General features: G+C 51.2%; 2 protein-coding genes and 1 pseudogene across 10 annotated transcripts; all 3 read right to left on the bottom strand.

Moving 5' to 3' along the window:
• Positions 1 to 2805: 2805 nt before the first annotated feature.
• Positions 2806 to 10814, bottom strand: Rusc1 (RUN and SH3 domain containing 1). Of its 5 annotated transcripts, XM_035450502.1 has the most exons (10): positions 9455 to 10814; positions 8822 to 9232; positions 8000 to 8098; positions 7828 to 7904; positions 7563 to 7737; positions 7386 to 7491; positions 7194 to 7240; positions 6188 to 6737; positions 5634 to 5756; positions 2806 to 3457 (listed from the first exon to the last, which is right to left on the bottom strand). In XM_035450502.1, the coding sequence occupies exons 1-10, from the start codon at positions 10797 to 10799 to the stop codon at positions 3289 to 3291; spliced, it is 3102 nt and encodes a 1033-aa protein (XP_035306393.1). In that variant the 5' UTR covers positions 10800 to 10814; the 3' UTR covers positions 2806 to 3288. The 5 variants fall into 5 exon arrangements, with proteins under 5 accessions (XP_035306393.1, XP_035306394.1, XP_027248994.1 ...); XM_035450503.1 differs by lacking the exon at positions 8822 to 9232; XM_027393193.1 differs by lacking the exons at positions 8822 to 9232; positions 9455 to 10814 and adding an exon at positions 8665 to 8803.
• Positions 10815 to 11875: 1061 nt separating this feature from the next.
• Positions 11876 to 21426, bottom strand: Fdps (farnesyl diphosphate synthase). Of its 5 annotated transcripts, none has more exons than XM_027393197.2 (10): positions 21271 to 21426; positions 20069 to 20231; positions 18662 to 18802; positions 14200 to 14280; positions 13959 to 14081; positions 13610 to 13698; positions 13450 to 13522; positions 12864 to 12941; positions 12613 to 12747; positions 11876 to 12131 (listed from the first exon to the last, which is right to left on the bottom strand). In XM_027393197.2, the coding sequence occupies exons 2-10, from the start codon at positions 20207 to 20209 to the stop codon at positions 11931 to 11933; spliced, it is 1062 nt and encodes a 353-aa protein (XP_027248998.1). In that variant the 5' UTR covers positions 20210 to 20231; positions 21271 to 21426; the 3' UTR covers positions 11876 to 11930. The 5 variants fall into 5 exon arrangements, with proteins under 5 accessions (XP_027248998.1, XP_035306397.1, XP_027248999.1 ...); XM_035450506.1 differs by lacking the exon at positions 12613 to 12747 and adding an exon at positions 20317 to 20533 and having other exon boundaries at positions 21271 to 21405; XM_027393198.2 differs by lacking the exon at positions 21271 to 21426 and adding an exon at positions 21213 to 21236.
• On the bottom strand, positions 17875 to 17970 carry LOC113833137 (annotated as a pseudogene).
• Positions 21427 to 22823: the final 1397 nt, after the last annotated feature.

Genomic DNA, 22823 nt, shown 5'->3' with positions numbered 1-22823 from the left:
ACACCCTGCCTCCATAAATAAAGTAGAAGGCAGCCAAGGGAGGTATCTCTGGCCTCCACAAGCACTCCAAAACACATGCACTCACACAATCCAAACGTATGCAAATATATATATTACATATATGAATGATGCTGGCTGTGGTGCACATACCTATATAACTGGTCCTCAGGAAGCTAAGACGGGAGGAGGGAGCGGGAGGTGTTGGTAATGCCTTCAAAAATAGAATTTAGGCCTAGGAAGGTAGCTCAGTGTAGAGCACTTACTTAGCACACATGAGATCCTAGGTTCAGTTCACACTTCAAAGCAGGGTCAGGCAGTGGTGGCTCACTCCTTTAGTCCTAGCACTTGGGAGGGAGGCAGAAGGGCAGATCTCTGTGAGTTCAAGGCCAGCCTGCTCTACAGAGCAAGTTCTAGGACAGCTAGGACTACACAGAGAAATCCTATCTCAGAAAAATAAAAGGAAGACAGGGGTTTGCCTTATTCCCAAATGCTATTAAAATGTAGTTGAGAAGTCACTCTATGTAAGACTTGTAATAGGGACAAGCTGAAAGCACAGCTCAAGAAGCAGCATCAAATCCACCAGGGGACAGGCAAGCTTTAAGAAGTGGCAACAGGGACTGGAGAGATGGCTCAGAGGTTTCAGAGATCCTGAGTTCAATTCCCAGCACCCACATGGTGGCTCACAACCATCTGTAATGAGATCTGGTGCCCTCTTCTGGCCTGCAGGCTGACATGCAGGCAGAACACTGTATACATAATAAATAAATCTTAAAAAAAAAAAGTGGCAACAGAACGAATGATGTTCAAAATGGGTGAGGTGGTGGCATCGAGTCTGAGCAGAATAGAGTGACAGCAGTCACTAGGAGAAGAGCAGTGATCATCACCTAAGACGCTGATGGTGCTGTTGATATGTGTGAGAGCGGAAAGAAGACAACTAGCCTTGGTTATCCTGTGGTAGAATGTTAGGACTTACTGGAAAGAGAAAGTGTAGAGGCACAAAGCGGGTAGGAGCCGGGCGTTGGTGGCGCATGCCTTTAATCCCAGCACTCGGGAGGCAGAGGCAGGCGGATCTCTGTGAGTTCGAGACCGGCCTGGTCTACAAGAGCTAGTTCCAGGACAGCCTCCAAAAAGCCACAGAGAAACTTTGTCTCGAGAGAGAGGAAAAAAAAAAAAAAAAAAGGTAGGGCCAGAGGTTTTCAACTAAAGGCAGGCTTTAGAAATGGATTAGCCACAGAAACTCTTCATTCTTTACATTAAAGCTGCAGCACAGGATGGGGGAGGCAGTGTAGAACAGGACAGAGCCACTGAAATGATTCTGGGCATTAAGGGAGAGCCAGGTGAAGTAGGATGGGAAAACTGAGTAGACTGAGTTTCTCACCCCTAAGCATCTCTCAACAGTTTAGGACTACAGGATAAGTATCTCCTGTCACTAACCCACAATTCTCAAAGATAAAAATCCCCTAGACCGTTTGCCCTATTTCACTTTTACTGCCAGGGTCTGTTTTCCCTTGGTGCTTTCCTGTTGCATGGTTAGAATCATAGCCTCCTGGTTGCTTTTGTCTTTTTTTTTTTCCCCTTTATTTCTCCTCTAGACCTCCTTTATCATGAATCCCTAGGATATCTGACCTCTTATCTCAAAAGTTTGACAGGAAACTCATCAACCTAACCAACTAACAGATAGCAAGATAGGTTGCTTTTACTTAAAAAACTGTGCCACTGCAGACTGGTGGTGTTAAAGTGTCACTTCGCTCAACATGAAATCTTTCTTTCGCCTCAAATTCTAAATAATTTCAAGGGCTATGCTTCCATCTTCCCTCATCTTTATTCCAACTAAACAGCAGTATAAAAACAAAGTAAAGGGATGAACTGAGTTTCATCCATCCCAAGGACCCACAATGGTAGATAAGAACTGACTCCTGGAAGTTACTGTCTGACCTACACAGGTGTGCCATGGTGCACATGCCAGACACACACACACACACACACACACACACACACACACACACACACACACATATCTAGAGGAGTTGCTGCTTCTATAGAGGACCCATGCTTAGTTCCTAGATCCCTCATTGGAAGCTCACAGCTGCCTGTAACTCCCACCAGATTTAAAAGTGCAGTGGTTCTCAAACTGGTCTTAACTCCTTTGGATGGTAAAATGACCCTTTTGTAGGTTAAACATCAGATATTTACATTATGATTCATAACAAAATTATAGTCAAATAGCACAAAAAACAATAATTTTATGGATCACCACCCACAGGGGTTCTCTATGTAGCTTTGGAACTGTCCTGGAACTCGGTCTGTAGCCCAAACTGGCTTCAAACTCAGAGATCCGCTGCCTCTACCTCCTGAGTGCTGGAATTGAAGGGGTGTGCCACCACCCAGCATTTTTTTTGGTTTGGTTTGGTTTGGGTTTTTTTGGGAACTGTATTAAAGGTCACAGCATTAGGAAGGATTAGAACCACTATAATAGATCCCACAAGTGATCCTCTGAACTCCATATGAGCCATGATATGAGTACTCCCTTCCACACACAAATGTGTTTTAAAAAAACACCAAAACACTGCATCTGAGCCAGGTGCACATGCCTTTAGTCTCAGCACTCAAGAGGCAAAGACAGGCATATATCTCTGAGCTTGAGGCCAGCCGGCCTACATGGTGAGATCCTGTCTCCCTAGCCACCCAAAAAATAAAAATAAAATACCGATACGCTAGGGAAGAAGTGTCTGCCTGCCTCGGGCTCCAATGAAAGGCCTTTCTCCCACAGCTGTCCCTAAACTCTGAAACCCACAGGAACACATCTGATCAACTCCCACATTTTATTGGGACAAGGAAGGAAGGAGAGAGACCAATGCCAGAGGCCCACCCACCAGGGGTGTCCAGGCTTCCCTCTAGCACTTCACACAGCAGGAGTACATCTTAAATACAGGCAACAAGGGCTAAGGACAGACAGGAGACCACAGTCCTGTGGGCTTGGGGGCAGAGGCATGTACTATACCGGCACAGTCCACTTGGGTGAAGGTAGAGGGGGACAGATGCTAATTTGCAGATGAGAAGGGTGATGCTCTCTTGGGCAGATGGAGGAGGACAAGGGAGCCCTGTAGACAGGAAATCCTTTCTACATGTTTGCAAGAGCAGCTTTCACCTTCCAGGTGGGTGATGAGAGAAGGAGGAAAGTTTATTTTAACTGTCCACAGAAACGGATTTGGGGAGGAAGGTGTGTTTGCAGAAGGAACAATGCTTCATGAGCTATTCCATTCCCAGGAAAAGGAAACAGGTCCAGAGCTAGAGAACAAGGGAGGTGTATCCTACTGGCACCAGCCCCTCCACACCATCACGCCCACAGCGAAGCCAGTCTTCATCCACTGTGGCAATGACATGAAGCACTTCCCCACGCTGGAAGCTCAACTGGTCAGGTCCTGCGGCAGTGTGGTCACAGAGAGCCCGGACTGCCCTGGGGGAGTCAAAGAGAGAAAGGATGAAGGGACAAGGTACCCAGCTCTTCCCAGGCCATACTGTCCTGTGGCAGATGGCCCCTGTTGGTTCATCCAACAGCCACTGATTCTAGAAGAGATGTGGGGCCACCTGCTGACATGTTAGACTCTCTGGGGCCCTGGCCTCCCTAGACCCCAAACCCACTCTTGAAATGCTTACTTGAAACTGCACTTCCCTCTGGTGTTTCAAATTACACATATGCAAATACCATGCCCTCCTAACGTACCAGGCCCTCCCTCCCGACGGTGGGAAAGAACATGATTCCACATGGCTGTGCTTGGCAATCAAGCATCTCCTCACACACACCACCCACTACCAAAGTTCATTTCGGGGTCATCTCCATACTGCCTCCCATCTGCTGTACAACCATCTTCCTAATCTGGACCTCTATCCCTTCAGGAGCACTACATGTAATCATTTATCTCCAAGAGTTTCTCCTGGTTTCCCCTTCCCTCTCCACATAGCAGTCACAGTTTTTCCTGAAGCACAACCAAGTCTACCATTCCCAGGCTTCAGCCCCTTTGAGGGCTCCCTTTGAGTGCCTCAGAATGACATCCTGGCTCCATGGCTGGCCTACCATGTCCATGTGCTACACTTGAGCCTCCCTACCTTTGCCTCCCATTTCTATCAGACACCTGCCAGAACCATTATGGAAACACCTTTGAGCCCCAAGCCAGGGGACAGTGTCCCAAAGGGTTCCCGCTCCCTTTTCTCTTTCTAGCCACGGCTACCACCCAAACATGCCCGATCTCATCTAATCTACTCCTAGCCATATGTCTCCACTGCACTCTGTGCTCCTTGAAAATTCGATATGAACAAAATGCAGTCATTTTTGTTCCCTCCCTGGCTAATGCCTGTCACAAAGAAGCACCTGGAGTACACTGAACAGATGAAAAATCAAAAAAGCTTAATTCAGGCCAGCCATGGTGCCACATGCCACTAAGGCCAGCACTGAGGTCTCTTGGAATTCCAGCAACCAAAGCTCCATAGTAAGACCCTGCCTTCAAAATAAGTAAATTAATAATTAAATTTAAAAAGCTTAATTCGGTGGACTAAAAATATCCAAAAGAAACAGGGCTTAGAGCCAGGTGGTGGTGACACACGCCTCTAATTCCAGCACTCGGTAGGTAGGCAGAGGCAGGGGGATCTCTGTGAGTTCCAGGCCTGTGTAGTCTACAAAGCTACACAGAGAACCCCTGTCTCAAGAAAAAAAAAAAAAAAAGAGGAGGAAGGAAGGAAGGAAAAAGAAAAGAAACAGGGCCTCAAAGTATATGTCCCAGCCAGGAATGGTTCAGGACATGGTGGTAGGTGGTGCACCATTAATCCTAGCACTTAAGAGGCTGAGGCATACCAAGTTCAAGGCCAGTTTAGGCTACATAAACACACCTTGTTTTAAAAAATAAATAAATTATAAAAGCTTCCAGGTGTGGTAGCTCACGCCTTTAACCTTTAATCCCAACACTCAGGAGGCAGAGGCAGGTGGATAATGTGAGCCTGAGGCCAGACTGGTCTACAGAGTGAGTTCCAGGACAGTCAAGGCTGTTACACAGATAAACCCTGGCGGGGGGGGGGGGGGGGGGGGGGTGGGGGGGTGGGGGGGTGGAGGGGGGGTGGTTATTGACTGTGCATATCTTTTTGTTTTGTTTTTTGTTTTTTGAGACAGGGTTTCTCTGTAGACCAGGCTGGCCTTGAACTCACAGGATCCTCCTGCCTCTGCCTCCCGAGTGCTGGGATCAAAGGTGTGTGCCACCACCACCCAGCTGCATATCTTTCTTTAATCATGCAAGTGGATCTCTATGAGTTCAAGGCCAGCCTGGTCTACATAATGAGACAATTTCTCATTTTGTTACTTTTTATGTAAAGTTTTTTGCCTATGTACATGTTCTGTGTACCACATTCGTGCAGTAGCCTGGAACTGGCCTGGAACTGACCATTCTGCTGTGTCATGTTCCCAAGTGCAGCCACCACGCACGCCCAACATCTTCTTTTCCCAGACAAAGAAGCTAAAGGCACGAAGAATTAGTGCCGCAGCAGTAATGAGTAGGGAAGAAGCCATGCAAACTGACTTTTACACTAGCTCCTGCCCGCTGTGGAGACAACACACAGATGCCCAGAATTGCTTTCCCAGCCCCTACCTGTCAGCCTGCACCCTGCTGCCTGGCGAGTCCACAGGCTCCTCAGGAGGGGCCTCAGGAGATGTCCCCCTCTTCACCAGAGCCAACACACTCACTGTTGGGGGCAACCAGCTGGATGGTCTCCTAGAGGGAAGGATTTGTTCACTGAAGCCATACCACTCCAGAAAAAGAATCCAAGAATCCCCCCAACTGGCAATTTGGGGACTGGTCAGAGCTGAGGGCAGAGTGGGCAGCTCTAACACCTATGGACCCATCAGGGTCTACACAGGGTTAGAGTCGATAGCTAACTAAAGTCACTAGACAGTACTGAAGAGCCACCTGCCGCGTCAAGCTCTAGAATGTGTCAGGGGTTTTTCTTTGAGCTCTAAGGGCCAAGAGGTGAAATCAGGAACTTTATGTAACCACTAAATGTAACCATTTATGAATGTGACCATTAGAGCCCATAGCTATAAAAACCAACTGCCTACCTATTATCTAAAGGGTCATAAACGACTAACCAGGGCGCTCTGAAGGAACCAGGACAGAGAAGGGAAAATGTGCACATGCACCCATACCTGGACTTGAAGGCTCCCGTCTCAGTTTCTGAGGGGCCCCCAGGCACACCAAATAGCCGCCCCAACCACACGCTTTTGCCTGGTGTGGTTGGTTCTGTGCGTGGAGGCGTCTCCCGCGCACCCTCAGCAGTAGCTCCATGACGCCTGGGTCCCCAGCGGAGAAGAGGGAAGCCCTCAGTGCCGCCAGAGGCGTAGACCCGAGAAGCCTGGGTCAGCTGATCCCACCAGCTGCCTGGTGGAGGGCGGGTTGCCGGGGCGGAAGAGTCTGTAGTGACCTCTCCTGAAGTCCCTCGGAGACTCTGAGCTAAGCGGCCCCCCCACTGCAGCACGGCCTGCACAGTCTGCTGGAGGGCAGGAGGCGGCCCCAACGGGGCAGGAGCCTGCTGCAGGCCCAGAGGCAGGTGGTGGTGGTGCTCAAAAAGCAAGTCCAGGTGGAAGGTGAGCACCGACAGTGGCTGCAACAGAAGTAGCAGCTCTGTGGACAGGGATGGACAGCTACCACACGCCAGGGAGAAGAATCCAGTGGGCAGATATAGGAGGGAGAGTAGGCCTGGAAAAGAGCAGCCAGCTTCAGCCCCAGAGGACATCCTTCACCAATCCCAGAGTCAACAAACATCTCCCAGACCTCCCTCTATGTGGGAAGGGAAGAACAGAGGCCTGAGAGCCCTCTGCCCATGTGGACCCATTGCTTCCAGAGATGTCCAGTTAGTGTGGTTAGTGGAGAAACATTATAGGTTAAAAAGGGAAAAGACCAAGAGCCTGGGAACACACACAAAGATAAGGACCTCCCCCCTTTCAGGACAGGATAACAAACGGCCCTGGGCAAGGGAACCAGGAGGACCTCAAGTGGACAAAACCAAAGCCTGGGAAACCTGCGCCCTGATTCTCCGCCCTCTGGAAGAGCTTTGAACCTGGTTGTTTATTCTGACATCAGAAAGAACCGGCAGAAAAGAGCCCATCTTCTCCTAAGCTAAGGACACCATGCCCTCCCATCTGGGCTTCTGACCTGCGTCCTCCTGGAGGCTGGAAAACCACAGCTCCAACTGTTTGGTGCTGGAGGAAAAGGGAAAGGAGGTAAATTCAGGGAAGACGTGGGAATGAGGGATGATACTGCAGAGGGGAGGCACCCACTACTGTGTCCTGTCCATGAGGTGCTGGTGGCTCCAAGGCCAAAGAGCAATGGGAGAAGTCCACTCACTTGAGGAGCCCCAAGATGAAAGCGTGGAAGCGGCTGCGGCTGCTACTGAGCGGGGCCAGTCGGCTGACCTGGCTGTACAGGGATCCCATCGAATGTGTGCAGGAACCTGAGGACAGGGGCTGCGGTCAGTCAGGTCCAGGCCCTGCTCCCATCGGGTGCCACTCACTCACAGCTCACCTGGCTTCACAGATGCCTCCACCACACTCCAAGGGCTGCTCCTGCGCTGCCCAGTGATGAGGTCCTTCCGGAATGGCTTCAGTCCATCAGCCACCAGAGCATGGAGGGCCGGGCAGAGGGTGGTCAGCACCAGATGCCCCACATCCGGGCTCAGCCGACTATCCCCCAACTGGGCCTGGGATCAGCACAAAGCGAGCACGTCCAGAAGCATGGCGAGCCACTGCTTGCCAAGGGCGCCCTTTCACCTCCCTCAAAATAAACTCACCTTCTGAACCAAGTTCCGAGCAGCCCCAAAATGCGAGATAATTTTGTCCACTGAAGCACTGACAGCTATCAGGAGACCTGGGTGGTGATGGAAGACACATCAAAGCCCCTGGTCAGGGCAGGGGGGCGGGGGAGCGCAGATGGCTGAAGACCAGGAAGGAAGGGTGAACTACCTTTCTTTTGCTCCTGTAGCTGGCCAGTCCCACTCTGGGCTTCTGCCATCCACAGCCTCTGGGCCCCGGGAGCACCGGCAAACGACCAGGAACTGCGCACTGTGTAAGGGAAGAAGGACTCGATGACACTTCCTTACCAAAGCTTTGGGAGTCGGGGGAGAAAGAATACAACCCCTTGGGGCGTAGGGCGCAGTGTATAGTCTTAGGCAAACCCCAGCCCTCGCCACCCCCACCTCGGTTCCCATTGCCCTTCCTCTCCGGGAAGTCGGGGAGCCACACGGACCAGCTGGGCCTCCAAGTAGAGAGATGACTGGGTGAGGAGATCGAGGGCTGCACCCACTATGAGCACGTGGGAGCCTCGACCAATGGAAAGAGAGAGACAGACGGGAAAGGGTGGAGAGTCTTGAGGAACCCACGTATCACCTTGCACCTTGTCAGTGCAAGGCTCTAGCTTCACCCTACGTGGGGGCGGGATTCCTGGAGGAGCTGTGGCTAGAACCTCCTTGGAGGGGACAGTGGGTCAGAACCACCGCGGCCGAGAACTTCCCTAGCGGAGGAATTCCACCGAGGGTGTGACCCCAGATCCCTAACAATGGACCCCTTAAGGTTAGCTGGAGACCGGGTGCGGCCGGCTGTCCAGTGAGGAGAGCAGTCATGCTCCTCACCCCCAGAACGTGGAACAAGGCCAGCCTCCCCGGAACCGATGAGCCCGCTAGGAATCCGCCCCACTCCAAGGCCGAGATCTAGCCAGGCACCCTAGAAAAAGGCTCAAACGCAGGCTGGCCCAGGGCGGCCGGCGGAGCTGGCCCAGGTCCGTCTTACGTTGCCTGGGTGGAGGCGGTGGCCTTCTGGTCCAGCGAGGGGCGGTCGGAGGACGCGGTGGTGCTGGCAGCGGGGGGGCGGGAACCTGGCGGGGCGGGGGCGCCGCGGCGGGGAAGGTGCTACTTCTGGGGAAGAGCGGGGATAGCAGCAGGGCCAGCTCGGGGCTGGCCAGGCAAGGCAAGGCCCCCCGCGTAGGGGGAGAATAGGCTCCCACCGGGGACAGGCGCACAGGCAGCAGATGCTCCTCTGGGGGACTCGCTGCCCCCAGCAGCTGCAACTGGGAATTGGGCCACCCGGTTAGAGGCGTCAAGAGCAGGGACCCAGGTGCACCCGCGCCCCCACCCTCCGACAGGGGGCGCCCGTCGGCCGAGAACCGGAAAACCGGGGGCCGAGGGACTAGCGGGGGACCGGCTGCAGGCGGGATTGGCGGGGCCAGGTGCAGAGGGGGAGGGCAGCGGGGCCAACAGCCAGGCAAGGAGGGGCGGGAGAAAGAGGAGCAAAGAGTTAGTCCCTTCCTTCCCGCCAAGACCCACCCAGTTCCCCTTTCCCCGAGTGCGCCCTGGCCTTGGGGACGCAGAAGGAGGGGCGGGGGCGGGCTCAGGACCCGCCCTCCTGCGGGTCTGGGCTTCTTACCCTCGGCGAGTGCGCGCGGCTCCTCGCGTTCCTGCGCTGCGGGGGCCTCCTCGCCCACCGCGGGGCTGCCAGCCCTGCCCTCCTCCGGCAGCCCCTCGGCGATGGGCTGCAGCCCAAGCCGATTCTTCTTCCTCCGCGGAGGGACGGGAGGGGGAGGCGGTCGAGGTGGGACCAAGGCCCACCCAGCCGGAGGGTCCCTGGGCGGCACTGGCGGCGGCTGGGCTCGGCTTCGCGACCGCAGTTCCTTGAAGGTGGTGACTTCTCGGGGAGGTGCCAAAGAACCTCCCAGGGACCCAGCCGGCGGGAGCTCGGTGTCCGGCGAGAAGACTATGAGCCAGTCGCTACGATCTTTCTTGGCCTGCGGCACAAGGGGCAGCCCCGGACCCCGCTTGCGCTTCTGGGCCAGCTCATGGAAGGACGTGATTGTCCGATGGGGCACCGGCTCCTGGCTGACGTCACCTCTCCATCCCCCATCAGTTTTCCCTGCATCTATTTTCGAACCAGAATTGGTGTTCAAACAAGAAGCCAATTCCCCAGATTCCGTTTTCAAGCTCGAGTTTGTATTTTCATCGATTTTCCAACCAGAGTCACTGTTCTCGATGGTTTTCCATCCAGCTTCGGTTTTCTCTGTGTCAATTTTCCAAATGGGGTTAATTTTCCAACTGGGCTCCGCTTTCCCTGCATCGATCCTCCCATCTTCGGTCTCTGAGAGCTCAGAGGTAGCAAGATCCTGTTCCCCACTGTCTTCTTCTTCCTCCAAGCCTGGGGAAGGTAGGTCCTGGTAGGTGGTCAGGGCGTTGCAGTTGGAGTCCAGAGCAGGTCCAGGTGGGGAAGATATTCCGGAGCAAGAATCAGGAGAGCAGCAGAAGCTGTCCGGAGAGCAGGTGCCAGGGCCCGCTGAAGCCGGAGGAGAGCCCAGCCCCAAGGGGAAGACGCTGGACTGAGGGTGGGCATTCTCATTACCAGGCAGGTCACGAGAGTAGACAGACACTGGGGACTCGTCAGGGCTAAGATCTGAGCAGGAGCTGAGAGAGGAGGAGCAACCCGGATCTGAAGGAGAGGCAGCCTCTTCCTCCTCCCGGGAAGGGTCCTGCTGGTTTTCTATGCTGGGCCCGTGGTCCTGGCAGCATCGGCAGGGCACAGCTGGGCTGTTGGAGTTGGCATCCACCAGGGTTCCGCTGCAAGCCCCCCTGCTTTCCTTGCCCCCTGTGTCTCCAGGGGGCGGGGGTGTACTCAGAGGCCCCTCTCGCAGTTCAGGACGGCGGGACAAGTGCAGGCCTAGGGAGACATGCTGGAGGTGGATGTGATTGAGGTTGCAGAGTAAAGCCCGCTGAGGGGAGAGCATGGTGCTGAGGACGAAGGATGGCTTCCAGAGAACCAAGGAGATACAGCCTCTCACATCCACCTACCTGGCAATTCAGATGCAGACCTAGAAGACAAGGGTGGTTGAAACCCAGATCTGAGATTGCGGGTAGGAGCACTGGAGGTGACTGAGGACTAGAGCAGACCTGGGAAGGATCTGGATGCCTTGGGGGATATTTAAATGAGATTCAGATCACCACGAACAGGCCATTAGTTTCCACTGCAGTATTTGCTGGTGGAGTGGAACCACCTCCAGGGAACGGAGAAAGGAGGGTCATCAGAGAATGCGGTTTCGTTCTGATCTTTGTAGGGGTTCGGAGTTTGAAAAAGAGTAGGGCCCAGAAAAGACCCCAATCCTTTCAAATCAGCACTGCCCTCCAGCCTCCCCTCCCCCCGCCTCCGCGAGGGCAAGGAAGGAGACCCCGCCCGGATGCTGTAGTCAGGTGAATGGTGGGGGAACAAGGTGAAGGATTTGGTTTGTTAACGAAGGAGAGGTCTGGGCTGGAGGAGAAGAAAGCACCCAGCTTGTCAGCTCTGCATCAGCCCCAGTCGCAGTCTAGCTCTAGCCTGCAGCCTGTGTGCCCTTACCCGCCGGAGACAGCAGGGTTTGTCCATTCGCTATTCGTCTCCATCTTCCAGCCCACACCCATCCCTTCTTCATTCAGTTTTATAGCTCCCCACTCCCGTACCTCCATCCATCCATCCATCCATCCACACCCATAGACAGAGCCCTCCTCACCCGCGATCCTCCCGGAATCAACCGGCCTTGGACTTGTCTGCATCCCCGCCCAGCGGGTAACAGGGCAGAGGGGAGGGGCGCCGGCAAAACCCACTGTGGCTGCGCAGCCGCACCCCTCCATGAATGGGCGTGGCATAGCTCAGGCCCGCCCTCAACCCCCACACTGAGTTTGATGCTGCATCTACGTCACCGATGTAGAATGCAGCAGCTTTGGGTATTGGCAAATGCTGATGCCAACCTGGCCTGCAAGTTGACACCTCCCACCCCTCCATTCTAGACAAGGTCAGATTCCTGACTGGCGAAAGTATAAAACCACAGGATGTTGTACAATAATTTATTAAGATCCCTCCCCTCCGAGCCTTTGCAATCTCGAGGTCACTTTTTCCGCTTGTAGATCTTTTTTGCTAGTTCCAAGAATATGGCTTGGGGCAGGGGCGCAGAGTACTGTTCTATGAGGCTCTTGAGGCGGCTGTAACTGTCTTCCTCATACTTCAAGAACACCGCCGGCAGATCGAGTGCTTCATACAGTGCTTTTACCTGCGCCACCTTGTCTGGATCCTTCTGCCCATAATTGTCCTGGAAGCAGGAAAACGGTTTTACTTGGTTGGCTAGGTCCAGAGGCCCTCACAATTCATTCACATATTCCAGAACATTGGAAAAGCCACTGATTTAGTCAACTTTGTTGTTTTAGACAGGACCTCAGAATGTAGGCCTGCCTCAGACTGAGTGCCACTCTTAGCTCTCCTGCCTCCAACATGTCTCTGAGGATCCAAGATATGAAGCATTGCCCCACACCCCTCACACCCCTCACCCCCTAATGTTCAAGTACTGGCTCAGGGTTATACTTTCTCTGCTCTACGGTTTCTCAGTCTTGGCACTGCAGAGTTACTGGGCTCTGTGTGTTGTCTGGCAACACCATCCAGAATCTTCCCTGGCTCTGCCTTCTAGCAGCACATACACCAAACTGCAGAAGCTGCCAAATGTCTCCTGGACAGCAAAATCACATCTGACTCCTCTTAGCAAAGAGACACACCACCCTCAGCCCCCTCTTGGGCACCTCTAAGATCTGGCGCTGTTGTGGAGTGGCTACTTTCAGACACTGAACCACCAGCCAGCTGCATTTGTTGTCCTGGATGTCAGTGCCAACCTTTCCAGTCACACTGGAGTCACCAAAGAGGTCAAGGTAGTCGTCCTAGGCAGCGGCAGAAAAGGAGAGGTGAAGAGCCCCCCCCCCCCCCCCCCCCCCCCCCCCCCCCCCCGGCAGCAGGGAGAGGAAACACAAGCTCTGCTGCTGGCACACCCTCTTACCTGGATCTGAAAGAACTCTCCCATCTCCAGCAGGATCTTCTTGGCATTGGCATGTTCCTTCTCCCCATCAATACCGGCCTGCAGGGAAGCAGGTGAGGCAGCAGGACCCATGGGGCACCTTGCCCTTCCTAATGCTTCCCGTGGGCTTTGCTTACTGCAGTCCAACCTCTAGTCCCTTCTTATCAGTTAGGCCTAACAAATGAGTGCATCCTGAACGCCCTCACACCAGCATCCCCTGAGAGCTGCAGCCATTTACAGTTCCACTTCCAATTGTTTTGGCCACCTCCAACTTCTTGCAAGATGAAAAGAAAACTTGAAGAGCAAGGTCAGGATGGACCACGAACCCAACTACCTCTAGCCTAGTCTCTTGCCTCAGCTTCAATTTTCCTCTGCTCCTCCATCAGATGAAGCACCTATAGGCCTCACCTCTGCTCATGTTCCAGTCCTATCCTAGTCCCCATCAGAGGGAGTGAGTGGCTTGCTTGAGGCCATACAGTCACACAATGTATAGGATTGTCCAAGTTAGCTACTGTGCCCTCCTGTCCCAAAGCACACAAGAGAAAACAGTAAGGTGACACTGACTCACCATGTACATGGCAGCTGCAACAGGCAGGTAGAAAGAATAGAAAGCTGTCTTGTACTTGACAATAGATTTGTACCTGAGTCAGGGGAGAAGATGCATTCATAAGGGTAAGGTCAATAACCGAGTCCCTCACTATCTAGACAGGGTTGCCACGGGCCCTCACCTCTTTTCAGTGTATCTATCAAGATCCACATGGCCCTGGGGTGCTGTGATGAGGTCGAGAGTCTGCCCAATCTCCGTCTGATAGGAACTCTATAGAGGAAAGGTAACAGATGTCTCTAAGCCAGGCTTTTTGCAGGAATGGGAAACACTGGCATCCTGAGCTCCATACCCCAAGCAGCTGACAACCAGGCAGTAAGGCAGCAGATGAGAGAGAAACTCCAGGCTCAAAACACAACCTTCTTCACTGACTCTTCCAGCCATCACACCCTTCCCAGGTAACCCTAGCAGAGCAGATGAGCATGTGCCCATAGAGTAGGGCTACGGGGACAACAGCCCCTGCTGCAGCGCACCTGCAGAAAGAGCTCCAGGAGGTTCAGGTAGTAGGGCTGCTCCCTGCAGTAGAACTTCAGTAGGCGGTAGATGCAGGCTTCCAGAAGCATAGCATCATTGATGGCATCCAAGCCTATGCCTGGCTGTTAGGAACAGAGTGAAACAGGTTACCTCTGGCCAGGTTCAACCATCACAGTAGACACTCCAACCCCTCCCTGTGGCCCGTCCACCACGCCATTGCTACCTTCCTGTCTACATTACCTTCTGATACCAGCAGATCTGTCCACGTCGAGTGAGGGAGGAATCCATGATGTCATCTGACACAAGAAAGAAAGCCTGGAGCTAGGAGGAAGAGTGAAGTAAGACTCCCAGGGCCCCTTACAGCCTTCTCGCAGGGACAGCTGCTGCTCTGGCCATGGGGTGGGAAGGTTGGCGTGGGGACCCTGACATGCCACAGGACCCCCCCTCAGAATCCACATGCTAATGGACTAAAATAGAACTCTGCCATCTCTAATTTGCTCTAGGATACCCCTGGTAGCACAAAGAGTATGAAACACATTCATGTAGTGCAAAGCGTCAATAAATTTTTGTTCCAGTTGGCTACTATTAGGTCAATTTCACATAAGCTATACTCATTTGTGAAGAGTGAACCTCAACTGAAAAAATGCCTCACCAGAGTGTCCCATGGGGAAGATAGTGAGGCATTTTCACTATGGGTGGTGCCACCCCTGAGCAGGTGGTGGTCCTGGGGTGTATGAGTAGGCTAAGCCAGGCATGGTGGCACATACCTTTAATCCTGGCACTCAGAAAATACAGAAGGCAGATCTCTCTAGAGACCAGTTCAAGGCTAGCCTGGTCTACAAAGTTCCAAGACAGCCAGGGCCACACAGAGAAAGCCTGTCTCAAAAAACAAAAACAAAACAAAACAGAGAGACAGGGAGAGAGCAAGAGCCAGAGAGAGAAAGAGAGAGAGAGAGAGAGAGAAAGCAGGCTAAGCAAGCCATGAAGAATAAGCAGCATTTATTCGTGGCACCTGCATCACTTCCTGCCCTGATTTCTCTCAGTAAGACTGTTATCTGGAAGTGTAAAATAAAATAAAACCTTTCCTCCTCCCTATGTTGCTTTTGATCATGGTGTTTTATCACTTCAATAGGAATCTAAGAAAGTGATGCTTATTTAAAAAAAAAAAAAAAAAAGCTACAGAGATGGCCCAGTGGCCACTCCTGCAAGGGACCAGCTTTAGTCCCAGCACCTATATGACTGCTCACAACCATCTGTAACTGTAGTTCCTGGAGATCCAATGCCCTCTTCTGGCATCTGTAGGCACTGCACACACCTAGTACACACACACACACTCACACACACACACTCACACACTCACACACACACACACACGCGCGCGCGCGCGCGCAAAACACTCATACATATAAAAATTTTTTAATCATAAAAAATGAAATGCTAGCCAGGCAGTGGTGACACACACCATTAATGCCATCACTCAGAGGCAGAGGCAGGCGAATCTCTGTGAGTTTGAGACCAGCCTGGTCTACAGAGCTAGTTACACAGAGAAACCCTGTCTCGAAGGGAGAAAAAAATAAATATTAATTGAAAAGTTTTTGTTTTTGTCTTTTTAATATATTGGGAAGCCACCTCTATAACCCAGGGCAGAGCATGCCAATCCTCCAACAGCCCTACAGCAGTCACCTCCACCCTCTCCTGAGAGGTGAGGAAGGGATGGAGTGTCTGTCAGGCAGGGTCTGAAGGGTCTCTCCTTCCCTCCTAAGACCTGGAGAGTAAGCCTCAACAACAGCACAAACCAATAGCACTACAGGCTAAACAGTGGTGCACTACAAGCTACACAGTGACTTTTTTCTGTAGAAGAGTTAACCCCTTACATGGCTAAGAAAAACCTTGAACTTCTTCCTTTACCTCCAATTCCCAGGTGCTAAGGCCACACGTGCCTGCCACCATGCCTGGTTTTATGCTCTGCTGGGGACTGAATGCAGGACTTCATGCCTGTGATGCAGCACTCTGCCAACCCAGGTGCTTCCCTGGCCTTGAAATACTCTTCAGTCCAAGCCAGGGGCTCACTTTAAGTATAGGGTTTACTGCCTGTCCCTCTCAATGTCCCCAGAGCCCAGCACTGACCTCAGAGTGGTGCTTCCTTCCCAAGAGCTCTCTGCTAAGGACACTGAAGGAAGGATGCCCATGGTGCTTTTGGTGTGTTTCCTTGAGACAGACCTTCACCATGCAGAGTGGCCTCGATCTCAGGGCTCAACTAACCTCAATACTGAACTCACACGAGTATATAACAACACCAACTTCTTACAGTCAGAATACATGGCAATTTTTGTTATTGTATTATTTGGTTTTGTTGTGCTGTGTTAGAAGTGCTGAGGATGGAACCCAGCATTTTACACACAGTAGGAAAAGGTTTTACCACTATTTTTAACCTGCCCTCCCACCCAAAATGATATATTTGTTTATTGGGGGGGGGGGAGGTGTTCGAGGCAGGGTTTATCTGTGGCTTTGGAGGCTGTTCTGGAACTTGCTCTTGTAGACCAGGCTGGTCTGGAACTCAGAGAGATCCTCCTGCCTCTGCCTCCTGAGTGCTGGGATTAAAGGTATGCGCCACCACCACCTGGCTTATTACTTTAACAAACTTTTCTGTGATTACTGGGGGGGGGGGGCATGTGCATGCTGCAGCACACATGTAGATATCAGAGGAGGAGATCAGGGGTTGGTTTTCTCTTTCCAACCTATACATAGGTTCTGGGGATGGAACTCACTTCGCTGGGCTTACACACTGAACCATGCTACCAGCCCTTCACCGTCAGCGGCAGGGGGTATCTGAGTGTGGATACACACTGCACAGCATGCAGTGGGGTCAGAGGTTACTTTTGGGAGTTGTTTACTTTCATCTTTCATGGGTTCCAGGGGTCAAACTCATTTCTTCAGCCACCCTGACATCACTAGTATTTTCAGTAGAAGTCTATCACTACGCTGGAAAGTGGTAGTGGCTGGGAGGTAGTGGTGGCGCACGCCTTTAGTCCCAGCACTTGCAAGGCAGAAGCAGGCGGATCTCTGAATTTAAGGTCACCCTGCTCTACAGAATCTGTTCTAGGACAATCAGGGCTACACAGAAAAACCCTGTCTCAAAAAAACCAAGCAAATAAAACACGGTACTTAGCAGACCATACTTCAATACAAGTCGGTATGAGCCAGTCACAGTGGCTCACACTTATAATCCCACCTCGTGGAAAGCTGAAGCAGGGTACCTTGAGTATGAGGCTAGCTAGAGCTACACAGTAAGACCCTGTCTCAAAACAGTGAAACCAAAGAGCTGGGGATGCAGTTGAGAGATGAGTGTGTGCTTAGCACAGACAAGGCCCTGGGCTTCATCACCAACACTGAATCCCTACCCACCTGGGAAAAAGAAAACAGAAACAAGCCATAGACATTCAAGAGCCAAGAAAGCTACCAGAAGACAAAAGGGTGTGGGGACTGAAGCAAATCAGAGCCATCCATGGGGTAAGTACCCTACCTCAGGGAAGCAGCCTGCACTTGGCTCCAGCAAGTCATTTCTGTAAGTGAACATGTCAAAAATCTGGGTTGTTGTGTGCATGCAGAGTGTACATGTTTGTATGTGTGTGTGTGTTGTCCTATGTACATTCTTATTCGTATTTGCATGTGTATGTATGTACATATTACAAGTGTATTTGTATAAGTTTGTGCATATTTTGCTTACGTACGGTATTTATGATTATACAAATGTGGAGGTCAAAGGTCAACACTGGGTATCTTCCTCACTTTTTAAATTTATATACATATATATGTAAATTGTATGTATTTATATGTATTTATAAATAAATTGTTTTGTTTTCATAATAATCTATGTATTTTTTCACACATTTGATAAAAATATCAAAGTTAGGAAAAAATATGGAATGCTTCATGAATTTGTTGAACATCCTTGCAGCGGCCTTGCTAATATTCTCTGTATTGTTCCAACTTCAATATATGATACATGCCGCCAATACAAGCACTATTTTATTTGTATGGGTGTTTTGTCTGCATGTATGTCTGAGTATCACGTACATGTCCGGTGCCCACAAAAGCCAGAAGAGTGTGTCAGATCCCCTAGCTCTGGAGTTACAGACATTTGTGAGGCACCATATCGGTCCTAAAAATTACACCCAGGTCCTAAGAGCAGGCAGAGGCAGGTGGATCTCTGTGAGTTCGAAGCCAGCCTGGTCTCCAGAGCAAGTGACAGGACAGCCTCCAAAGCTACACAGAGAAACCCTGTCTCAAAAAACCAAAAAAATAAAAAATAAAAATAAATTAAAAAAATGAAGTTTTCTGCTTGTACAGCAAACTCTCTTACCAGCTGAGCCATCTCACCAGCCTTAACTGTCCCCTCATCTCAGGACAGGGTTTTTCTGTGTAGCCCTGGCTGTTCTGGAACTCCCTCTGTAGTCCAGGCTGGCCTCAAACTTAGAGATCTGCCTGCCCCTGTCTCTGGAGTGCTAGAATTAAAGGTGAACACCAGCACACCCAGGGAGATTTAAGTTAAAAATTTCTGAAACTTCTCTGTGCCCATCCATCAGTGCCTGAAGTGATTCACATTGCCTAAATTTGACTGTAGCACATAGAGACACAGAAACATAAACACAAGCAAGAAACCCCAACTCTGAGAAGCCTCTGCCTCTCCCCACCTTCTTACCAGTTCTACACACCAGCCCACTGTCAGGGCCCGCTGAAGACTCTCAGCATCCTGTTTCCTCGGCTCCACCAGCTCCCGGTATGCTTGCAACACAGTCAAACCCCGATTGTACTTGCCTCCCACAGCATTGTACTCTAGGACCTGAAGGAGGTAGCAGATAGGAGCAGAGGACATCATGGCCCACACAGAAGAGATTTTTCCTTCCCTTCTCCCTCTCTTATTCCCAACCCTCTCTTGGAGACCCCTCTTCATTTCTTCTCCAAGGTCCCAAGTACCTGCTCCATAATGCATACTCAAGTCTTCACCCAAGCCCAGGACTCAGAACACCTACACACACACACAAGCCTGTGTTGAAGACAAGGCCCCTGGTAGAGAGGGGTGGCTCGTTCCTATAATCTCAATACTCAGAAGGTGGATGCAGGTAGGCTGCATGTGTTTGAGGCTGGCCTCAAGATACATGTGTTCCAGCCATCATTGGCTATGGAAAAAAAATATACAACAACCAAAATGGCCTCTCCATTTGGCCAAAGTTGGCCAAATGAGAGCATGAAGGGAACAGCAAGGTTCAGAGTTGTTTCTGACTCCTTCCAATGGCATGTCCTCTATGGGGGCCTTTCACTGTGCCTTCTGCCATGCAGCAAAAATAACTAAAGAGACATCTCTTTAATACCTACACAGGATAGATAAAGAAAACGCTCCTCCTTGGTTTTCCCCTCAGAGATGGGACAGAAGCAATGTCTATAAAAAGAATTTCAGATCTAGGTATAATGGCACTGTAATAGATACAACACACAGGAGGCTAAGGCAAGGGGGTTGTGAGTGTGAGGCCCAGCAGGCTAAATAATGAAACTGCCTTAAGAAAATAAATAAGGGGCTGGAGAGATGGCTCAGAGGTTAAGAGCACTGGCTGCTCTTCCAGAGGTCCTGAGTTCAATTCCCAGCAACCACATGGAGGCTCACAACCTTCTGTAATGAGATCCAGTGCCCTCTTTTGGCCTGCAGGGATAAATACAGACAGAATACTGTATACATAATAAGAGGCAGAGACAGGCAGATCTCTGTGAGTTCAAATCAGCCTGGTCTACAAGAGCTAGTTCCAGGACAACCTCCAAAGCCACAGAGAAACCCTGTCTCATAAAAAAACAAAACAAAAAACAAAAACAAAACATCTTATAATTTCAGGACATTAAATACAAACTTCACTAGGTCCTCCAAGGTTCTACTCCTATGCAAAGCTGTTTGGATGATCCACCCTCTGCAGAGCCAAAAGTCAGGGAGGTAGGCAGAAGTATACCAGGGACCCATCTACTCCAGAAGAGACTCAGGCAAAAGCTGTAACTTCCACTCTTACCAAATGCCATGTAAAATCCACACCTCTACTGGCTTCTTTAATCCTGAATCCCTCACCTCCTTGAGCCGGGTAATGGCATCGCCTGTCTCTGGGTGGCCTAGCCCGTCCTCAGTCAGCACCTTCACGATCTGGGAGAAGTGCTGGATGAAATCCTGCCTTTCTTGGTTACAAGCATCCAATTTCTGGTTCCCATTCATTCTGAGAGAGGAGCAAAATACTCTAAGGGAAAAACACACACATACAGAAATGAGAGGTCTACTCTGATGCTTCCCTCCCCGAGGCCCCAAACCCCAGCCACACTCACCGAGGCTGCTCTGTCCACACTTGGCACCACCAGCGGGCACTGTGCCAGGCCCCCAGGACTGGACACCCATATGCCAGGGAGGGTCGTTGTAGGGAACCAAGCCACCTCTCCCGGGGTGCCCAGCAGGGGGCCGGCAGCAGGAAGACCCCCGCAGATCTCAGCAAGCGGGACAGGGGCATCCTGGGTGGGCATGGGGGCGGGGGGCACCAAGCACTCCCTGCAGGAGCAAGCACCGAAGGCAGATGCTTGGTAGCAGTTACCTCTGACACCCCCAAACCAAGCCTTTTACCTCCTGCATCAGAATGTCCCACCCTGTTGCAGTTTGAATTCAAAAATTACAGAAAGGACACACAGGAAATGAAACTGTATGTCGGGGTGACTGAGATCCAACAGATCTTCACTTAAGTCGAAAAGACTAAAAACTGAACGCTTTCTACTTCCAAGCCTCCCTTCACAAGGCTGGAGAGACGGCACCGAGAATTAGGGGTTCAAAGGCACACTTAGGAGAAGCCAAACTGAAGTTCTGGGGGTAGATAGCTGACGCGACGCAGAGCCAGAACTCGAACCAAGAGGTCCGAGAGCAGGGGAAGGAGGCGGAGGCTCAGGGTCCCCGCTACGCCAGAGGACGGGAATGGAACCGATGGTGCTGAGGGCATGTGATCTGGAGCACCGGGGCTGGCTGTCCAAGCCTCACACAGGCCCTGGTACTAACAGCTGCGGGCCTCCGAACAACAGGTGGGCGTGGGAGGGCTCTGCAGGAGGAACCCCGAGCCCGCGCACACGGAGGACTTAAGGAACACACCAGCGCAAAGTTTGGAAACTGACGCTGCTCGGTCCGGCCTATGGACCCCGAGACCAATAACTCCTACACAGGGTGGCCCTTCGGCGCCTCGCACCTTCACCAGCTCTGAGGCAGAAGCACACCTCGGATGCATCCCCAACAAAATCTCTCACCTGTTTTCAACGCGACTTCTCCTGGCGTCCAAGATGTTTGCAGCTTACACCTAAAAGCGGAGGGCGCTACGCGCTCGGTGCTCTGGGGCTTGTAGTTCGCAGCCTCGGAGTTCAGTAGGTAGAAACTACATATAACACTACGACTCCCGGCATGCCAAGGACCAGACAGCGGAAAACGCAAGCGTGTGCGGCTGGGCGGACGAAGCCGAGTTCATTGATTGGCTGGATGACCTCGTGTGAGCATGGGCCTTGTGACGGCTGACCAATGAAAGGGCGGCGCGCGAGCCATCAGCCCACTGCGAGGTGGGCGGTGTTAGGCGAGAATCCGCCCAGATCGAGAGTCTGGGAACTCGGCTGGTCGTCGTTCTTCCAGCGCATCTGGTTGACATTGTTATTAAGACCCCGGAACAACCAGTCTTACAGCTTCCTATTTCCAACTCAGGCTAGCTGGGTGTGGCGGCAAATTTTTCCAGCTCTTGGGAGGGTGAGGTAACAGGATTGCAAGTTCCAACAGTTTTGGATCGTGTAGTGAGTTTTAGGCTACACTGAAGACTATATGATTATGTGGGGAAAAAACCAAAAACCCTTCATCCTAGGGCTGGAGATGGCTCAGCGGCTAAGAGCACTAGCTGCTCTTTCACAGGACCCAGGTTCAATTCCCAGCACTTACATGACAGCTTACAAGTGTCTGTAACCTCAGTTCCAGCAGATCTGAGGCCCTCACGCAGGCAAAACACCAATGTACACGATATATAAATGAACTAAAAAACAAAACAAAACAAAAAAACAAAGAAAAACAACCCGGTTCCCTTGAAGCAAAAAAGATAAAACCTTAAAACACAAGTTTGAACTGTGGCCCGGAGTTGGCCAGCCCGACAGGTTGACTTGTTTCTCTGTACTCCCTCCCAAACCATTCCAACCAGGAAAGTCAGAGACCTAAGACTACAAACTAAAGAATTAATAGATTTGTCGTTGTAGTGTTAAAAATAAGACCAGTGTCCCAAAGAAAGGGACCACTACCACTACCAAATGAAGGGCAGTTGGTTGAAGGGTCTGGACAAGGCAAATCTTATTCTGGAGGTGACAGTCCTCCCCACCCCCGTGCCCTGGAGGGTTGTTTGGACCTCATAGTCTTAATTCAGTTGGCTAGTCTTTAAAGAATTGACGCACCAGAAATGACAGATGAAGGGGAAAGAGGTCACTTTTCCTGACCATCAAATTCCTGAACCACATGTTCCTGCATAAACAAAGGACAATTTTTTGTTTTGTTTTTGTTTTGTTTTGAAGGAGAGTGTTAAAAAGATTTTAATTCCTTGTCCTAAATGCAGATTTTATAGGATTTGATAGAAAGGGCATGTTTAATATTTCTAACTGTAAGAAAACTCTAACAGGTTTTCTGTACCTCACTAACAGGTTTCTCTGCCAATGCAGTAAGCCAAATCAAGAACAGGTTTATTTTGAACAAAGCAACTCCCAGGTGAGTCCTCCAGCCCCCAGAGGAGAAATCACGTGTCTGAACTAAAGCAGGGAGTTTAAATACCCTGTAGGTAAGG

Source organism: Cricetulus griseus, assembly GCF_003668045.3.
Source record: "Cricetulus griseus strain 17A/GY chromosome 1 unlocalized genomic scaffold, alternate assembly CriGri-PICRH-1.0 chr1_0, whole genome shotgun sequence".
Classification (NCBI taxonomy): domain Eukaryota; kingdom Metazoa; phylum Chordata; class Mammalia; order Rodentia; family Cricetidae; genus Cricetulus; species Cricetulus griseus.
This window is presented reverse-complemented; position numbering and strand designations above follow the sequence as displayed.